Source organism: Centruroides sculpturatus, unplaced genomic scaffold, assembly GCF_000671375.1.
Source record: "Centruroides sculpturatus isolate CEXI.00-Female unplaced genomic scaffold, Cexi_2.0 scaffold550, whole genome shotgun sequence".
Taxonomy (NCBI): domain Eukaryota; kingdom Metazoa; phylum Arthropoda; class Arachnida; order Scorpiones; family Buthidae; genus Centruroides; species Centruroides sculpturatus.
The window spans coordinates 132,388-140,518 of record NW_019384886.1 but is presented as its reverse complement, the minus strand read 5'-3'; the positions used below and the strand labels follow the sequence as shown (position 1 = coordinate 140,518).

Below are 8,131 nucleotides of genomic sequence, written 5' to 3'. Positions count from 1 at the left end.
GAGCTTGCAACCAGAAGTGATGTGTTGTATAGTTTCTGGCATGATGTGACATTTTCTGCATGTGTCATTTGTGAGTGTTGTATCTTTGAGTATGTGTTTTCTGTAGTTTTTAGTATTTATGACCTGATCCTGTATGGCAATCATGAATCCTTCCATCTCCCCAAAGAGGCATCCCCGATCTAACCAGCTGTTTGACGCAGTTTTGTCAACAAACTCCTGGGCCAGGTCATAAGGATGTCTGCCATGGAGTGCCTTTCTCACCCATGATTGTTTAATGGTGTCTATGTTATTTATATGTTGTGTTGTGTCCATATGTTGTGAATGTAAATTTAATGGTGTATTATTTGAATCTGCTAGAGTTAATGCTTTATATAACTGTGATGTTTGCAATAGTTTTTCTACAAAACAACAAGAATGTCTGTATTTGTTTGTAGTGGAGGTTAACTATGTTGATCAGGCCATGTCCGCCATCTTTACGTGGAAGGGTTAAGCTTTCTATGGCAGATTTAGGATGATGTTGTTTATGCTTTGTTAGTGTTCTTGTTTTCATTTGGAGTTGCTCAAGATTTGTTTGAGTCCAGTATACAACTCCAAAAGAATAAGTGAGTACTGGGACGACATAGGTGTTTATTGCCTTAACATCATCTTATTTCATCAGTGAATGAAATACAAGCATAACAAACACAACAACTGTGATAAAAATATATAAATAAAACTTGAAATTAATAGAGTATGTAAAAGTTCACGTCACACCTTTCACTTTGTGACGGCACATTGGTTGCGGAACACTGACCTAGTCAACATCATACTTCTGTACCTTAAAGAGATCTTGTTTGTGAACGTTAAGAGTTGTTTTAAATTTGCATATGGATACACTTGATTATGCGGAGTTAGTTACTGTACATGAGTTCGGAATTTACAATTTATCGTCATGTAATCGTGGCGAGAAAGCACGGAGGGTAATCTTGTTCCTATGTGTTACCATCTTTTTACCTGGGTCTGGTACGTAGACTGGTAGTGTCTTGTGACTTAGCAGGGGTTGTAGGATTGTAAAATAAACACACACGGGGAGCATCTGTCAGTGCTGTATCTTTGTTATTAACTTATTTCTTTTTTATAGGCTAGGTGTAATTTATTAAATTTTTTAAATAATTATTCGAGAGAATCGTGTGACTTTTGTGTTGAGAAAGAAATTGTGGATGCCTGGCATATTTTGGCCTTTAATATCAGGAGACATAAGAATTCTTTTTCATGGTTCGATTCGGACTGTAGGATGTTAATTAGTGCTAGGAATAGAGCCTGGAGATTTTTTAGGAAGAGTAATGATTCTTATAATCGTTTGCGTTTTGTTATGTTATGAAGTTTGGCGAAGTGGTTGTGCATTGCAAAAAAAAATTATTTGCTGGTAAAATTCAGAATTGTTTTAGGAAAGATAACAGACTTTTTTGGAACTATTTTCGACATGTTAAGCAGGCTAAGTCTTGTAATTTCAGCTTTATTCCTATTGATGATTGATTTCATCACTTTTTCAATTTATTTGGTTCCTTGAACCCTTATTTAGCGGACATTTCGATTTTTAATTATTGTAGGAATTGGTATGATGAACTTTTGGACCATGAATTTTCTATAAGTGATCTTAACTTTGCTCTGAGGAGGTATAAACCAAATAAAGCCCCAGGTTCTGACGGGATCTCTATGGAATTCTGGAATTTTGAGACGTTGAGACCAAATCTTTTGAGTCTTTTCTCAAAGATTTTTGATACTGGGATTATACTGGAGTCTTGGAAGACGAGTATTTTAATTCCGATTTTTAAGAATGGTAGGAAGGATGTTCCTGGTAATTATAGAGGCATCTGGCTATCATCATGTGTTTCTAAATTGTTTTGTACTATTTTGTATAAAAGACTGACTCGATGGTTAGAAGTTAAAAATATATTGCATGAAAATCAGGCATGATTTCGGGCTAATTATTCTACATTGGATAATATTTTTGTTTTGTACAGGTTATTCAGAAAACTTTTTTACGGAAACATAGGAAAGTGTATGCATTTTTTGTTGATTTATCTTCTGCCTTTGATAGCGTTTGTAGGAATTTGCTGTGGTTAAAGATGTTGCGTTATGGTTTTAGTTATAAATTTGTCTTTACGCGTTGCTCTGTATGAAAACTCCTCACTTATGGTAAGAGTTGGAGGTAACTGTTCGCCATTAATGTTCTCTAAGACTGGTGTTAAGCAGGGCTGTGTTTTGAGCCCAATTTTGTTTAGTATTTTTTTGAATGATCTCTTTGGCATTATTAATTCTTCTGAGGATAGTATAGAAATAAGTGGTTTTCAGATTAAAATATTGGCTTACGCAGATGATATTGTAATTTTATCTGATTTTGTGGTTGGACTTCAAAGATTGATTGATAAATTGGCAATTTATTTAGATGAAAATGGTTTGAAATTGAATCTGAATAAGTCTAAGATTGTGGTTTTTCGAAGAGGCGGTAAGAGTGCGAGGGCGGATAAATGGTGGTTTAAGGGTTCTCCAATTCAAGTTGTCTCTAATTATAAATATTTGGGTGTTACATTTTTGTCTAATGGTTTATTCCATATGCATTAAATTAATAAGAGAACTCATATTAGATTATTGATGAATAAAATTATTCAGTTAGGGAGGTTTGCCAAATTACGTAATCTGACTGATTATTTATGTTTATTGAAAACTGTGGTGTTGCCCTCTTTGTTATATGCTTCAGAGATTTGGGGTTTTAACTTGTCCAATGGCGATGGTATACAGACTGAATTCATTAAAAACTTATTTTATTTACCGCGTTGTACATCAGGGTATTTAATTATGATGGAATGTGCCTTGACTCCCATAAAATTTATAATATTTAGTAGGATAAAAAATTGGATTACTAGAATTTCTAATCTTGATGATTATTGTCTGAGTAAAGTTTGCTTGAAATTTATACTTGGTAAAAAGTCTATAGACTGGACACGTCATTTTATTGATACCTGTAATAATCATGGTATTAATCTTATTATTGATGATTTGAATTTAATGGACTGGTCTCTTCTCTTTGTTAACATTTTTGATAATTTTTTATATACATTGGGTGATCGGTTAACGAACAGATCGCATAACGAACAAATCGGATAACGAACACTTTCGCGAAAGATTTTTATGTTCAGACAACGAACACATGATCGGATAACGAACACCCCACAGAACAAACACAAGAAGAAGCGACGTAAATTAATGAATACCGATTGGTCTTCCCTTGTCTTCGGGCAACAATTCGAAACTTTTCGGAGTGTGGGAGACGTCGACATCGACGCTCAAGCCGATATATACCGATCGGATATTATTCCTCCGAACTTTGAAACTCTTCCTTGTAATTTCAGCCTTTTATTTTTCTGACAAAACAATTATTTTATGTATTCGTGAGACTGTCGGGTAGGCACTCGTTAAGTTTTGCGTCTGTTTTTCTTTTCGAAAGGTGAGAGTATAATAGCAAAGGTAGAGAGTGGGCAGAAGATGCCTAATGTTGCTGGGCAGTATGGCGTAAACAGGTCTACAGTAGGCTGAAGTTCAATCTTATTTAAGAAACATACTGTATAATCAAGAAGACTCAAGCAGCTAAAGGAGTAACAAAAATCACATCTGAGAAATAAAGAATATCGAACAGTTCATAATGGAACACGAAATGGATCTGACGACAGAAGAACGCCAAGAACTCTTGAATGAAGAACACCAAGAAACTCGGCGAGATATGTTTTCTTCTGAAAAAGAGGATTAATGCCGATATCTTATATTAAAGATCCTTTGAAGAAGTGGGAGGATGTCAGAACAACGGTCTTAGAATGGCATCCAAACCAGGTTAAGGCTTGGGGATTTCTGCAATTGCAATGCTATTAATTACTTACGAAAAATCCTGAAGAAGAGAGAAAAGCAATCGATATTAGACATATTCTTTAACCCTTTCAAACAGAAAAAAAACACGACTAATAAAAACACAAGACTATGTATGTATGTATTTTTATTATCATCAATACATATAAATAAAGGTAGTAAGAAAGTATATATAAAGTATACTAACTAAGAAAGTATACTAAGTAAATAAAAGATTCAACTAGCCCAGTGTTGAGAAAAACGTCACTTCATTGTGCCTGTACACAATAAGAAAGTATATATTTTTTTATTTTGGGGGGTCTCCAGAACCAATTAATCAAATTCCCATAGAAACCTATGGTAAATCGATAATTGGTTCACGAACAATTCGGATAGCGAACAAAGTCTTGGAACGGATTATGTTCGTTAACAGATCACCCACTGTAGTATTAATGAAAAAATAAATAATAGCGTATATAATTGTTGGTATAAGGATTTAAATGTCACTTTTTTTGATAATTCTTTATATAATCAAGATGTTTCCCTTAATATTTTGTCTTTATTTATACAGGCTAGGTGTAATTCATTAAATTTTTTGAATAATTATTTGAGAGAATCGTGTGACTTTTGTGTTGAGAAAGAAATTATGGATGCCTGGCATATTTTGGCTAAATGTGGGCATATTAAAGTGCTACGTGCAGAAATTTTTGGTTGTGAAGTTCTTACCAGGTCTTTATTTCTTAAAATTATATCGGTACTATGTTATCAATTTAAAGTGTTTTGTTTTCTAAGAAAATATGTTGATTTTTTGTTTTTAGGGGTGTGATTCCTCTACTATAAATTTAGCCTTTTCTTATAAATTTAGTCTTTATTTCTTAAAGTTATATCTGTACCATGTTATCAATTTAAAGTGTTTTGTTTTCTAAGAAAATCTGTTGATTTTTTGTTTTTAGAGGCGTGATTCCTCTACTATAAATTTAGCCTTGTTGCTGGTGTTGTTTGGGAGCATCTGCCAGTGCTGTATCTTCGTTATTAACTTATTTCCTTTTTATAGATAAGCAATTTGCTTATTTTTGGTTGTTTTATTTTTATTTATTGGTTTTTTTGAATTTTATTGACAGATGCTTCCAAACTTTAACTTTAAACTTTAACTAATTATTACATTTGATTTTTAAATCTTTAATTTATATCTAAATGGTTATTTATTTAATTTATTATTGTATAATTTGTTTGTGATCTTATGTTCATTGTATCTAAGTGTTTTGTTCTTTGGGAGATGGCTTTGCTCTCCGCATCAGGGAGTGTATTCAGTATGCGTAATGAATAATAAACTAGTATATAGCATCCTATACGATATTCCATGTTTTTACCCATCTACATAAACATGGTGATACTCATCTGAAAACCAAGTGGGTTGAGCGTCGAGCTTTTCCCCACTTACTGGCGGTTCTGTCAGTGATAGCTGTATAGGAAGGCAAAAATGTGAGTGGGGAGGGTTAGCGAGAAAATACAAACAATACAAATCAAAAAGGTTCATGTAATAAGACTCTAAACCTAACTAAGATCTAACTCTAAAGACATAATATTCTCGAATCGTAAGCTATGATTGAGTAAAACGCTCTTGGATCGGCGGTTCCTAATCGTAGTCTTCGTTCTCTTCGGATCATGATTGTGGCGGGAAGACAGGGGTTGCGGCGGACAGAATAGCGGAATAGGTCTGGTGATCCCTGATGTCCGCTGGGCTGTGACCACTGTGAATGTCTGCCAGCTATCTGCTTGGCTGTGTCTGCTTCGGCTGTCCGCCCCGAGGTGCAAGTGCGATCTCTTTTTATACATGTCCCAGNGCTTTGCGTTGAATTTTCGTCGATGTTAAGCCTAACAAAGACTATTGTATCGTTAAAAATTATTTTTTTATTTTGTACAAACAAAATAAATATATTGAAAAATATAAAAACAATAAAAAATTATACTTTAGATGTTAATTTAGTATCAAAAACGTAAAATATTTGAGTAGCCCAAGACATAGACAAAGATTGAAGCTCCACAGCACTGGCGAAAATTTAAATTTGCTGACTGGAATTCTTTCGGATGATTGAAGTTTCGGATGATTGACTTTCGGAAAATCGACGCTCTACTGTATATAAATTTATGAATGATGAATTATTTAATTTTTATTAATCAAAATTAAATTATATTGAATTTAATAATTATTTAAAAATTTCATTTTATTTGAAAATATTAATTTTATAACATTTAAATTAATTGATAAAATCTGAATTTAGATAGATTAAAGCAGAAGAATGGCTCTCATCTTCGGGATAAATCAACTATCAAACGTTTATTAATGTATAAAAATTGCAAGCCAATTAGGTAATAATTTTTGACTTTATACAAACTTTATTAAGCACTTTTTTATATTTACTTTTTTTTAATCAAATTTTTTTGTTACAACAATTATTTTAATTAATGTTTTAAATATAAATTTGAAATTATCATTTATAAATTTTAATTCGTAAGAAACTAGAAAACTCCAAAAACATCATAATTTTATTTATAAAAATTTCATTTTTATTTTCTTAAAGCTTTGATTTTTCTTATAACTTGGAATTTACAATTTTAAGATTTTGAAATACATTGTCAGATTACTTTAACTGGAAAACTAAAACTAAACATTAGAAAAAACTGATTTTCTAAATTCAGCAAAACTGTTTAATGAAACAAGTGATTTTAACTTTCTGAAAACCAACTATAAATTAGCAAAACCAAATGTAATACAGTAGACCCCTCTATAACACAGTAGATACATTTTATGTTATATGAATTCTGTGTTGTACGAGTCACTTAAATACATGAGCCAATCACAGCCCGGCATGTGTGCAGTTTAGGGTCTACGGCTGTTTAAAAGGTTTTCTTCCATAAAATTCATCGATTCTAGACTAATTTGACTCAACATTTCCAAAACACACATAATTTTTTGGGAATAATTTATATAAACTATTCTATGAACAGAAAATTGTAGGGTTACTTACCAAGTGTGCACTGTTTGACAATGCCATTGTTTAAGCTTGTTTTCGTCATGGAGTGGTGCATCGAATGGCAAGTGCGTGTTTTCTGATAAGTTATTTTTTTGCGAAAAATTCGCTGAACTTTGGAGGCATCATTAATAAAAATATAATTTTTATGGCTATTGAATAATAAATGTTTTTCAGTAGGTCCAGTGCTTGTTTAAACTCAACAGTTTGTGCAATATCCACTATTGGTCTAGATTCGATCAATTCTGTCGCGACACAAGTCCTAGAATCCTGTCGCGACACAAGTTGGTGATGATGTTTTACCATATTATACGAGTTTCTTTTAGCGTGTTTATATGAACATGATTGCAATTTTTTTGCCATGTTATATGAATTTGTATTATATGAACCTGTGTTATATGAACCTGTGGGGTCTACTGTATATATATATATATAGGCAACCAAGTCCAAATTATTCTAATAATCAAATGATAATGCTGATTAGCTTTGAAGATAGAACTTTGACTAATTAATATAATAAGTACGGTAGAGCATCGATTACACAAGTCTGCAAAAAAATTTTTCTTCCAGCTGCATGGGATATTTTTGCTGAATTATATGTTTTAAAGATCGTAGATTCTAAAAATGACTTTCATGACATCCCATCATGTATAGGTTTTTTGCAAAATAAAAACAAATTTTTGATAAAAACTCTTATTTATTACAATGAACTAANGGAGAATGGCAATGAGAAAAGAATCAGGATTGTCTTGCTGCTATTATTTGTGCTACTGTTTGTCACTTACACAGGTCTGCAAAAAAATTTTCTTTTCCAGCTGCATGGGATATTTTTGCTGAATTATATGTTTTAAAGATCAGAGATTCTAAAAATAACTTCCATTACATCCCATCACGTATAGGTTTTTTGCAAAATAAAAACAAATTTTTGATAAAAACTCTTATTTATTACAATGAACTAAATATATTATATTTTCTTACAACTAATCAAAAAATTGTTTCTGATACTTATACACAATTTTAGGTCTACTCTTTTTTCTTATGACACCTTTTCTTCTTCTCTTTGATGCTTCTCTGAACTCATTTCTGATTTCCTTCTCTAGTTTCACGATTGAGATCTAACAGTAATCAGCTAACATATCGACATCCCATTTTCCTTGGTAATATCTCTCGATATCACGGTCATCCTGGTGAAATCTTTCACCCTTTTCACCCTGTTCTTC

At 32.3% G+C, this 8,131-nt stretch overlaps 1 protein-coding gene across 1 annotated transcript in view; it reads left to right on the top strand.

Annotated features, from left to right (window-relative positions):
- LOC111631112 (nucleolar GTP-binding protein 2-like) overlaps window positions 1-8,131 on the top strand; it is a 61,579-nt gene that overhangs the window by 2,889 nt on the left and 50,559 nt on the right. Inside the window, exon 2 of the mRNA XM_023375311.1 lies at window positions 6,162-6,249. Within this exon, the coding sequence (XP_023231079.1) occupies window positions 6,224-6,249 (26 nt within the window). The 5' untranslated portion in view covers window positions 6,162-6,223. The remainder of the gene's footprint in view (window positions 1-6,161; window positions 6,250-8,131) is intronic.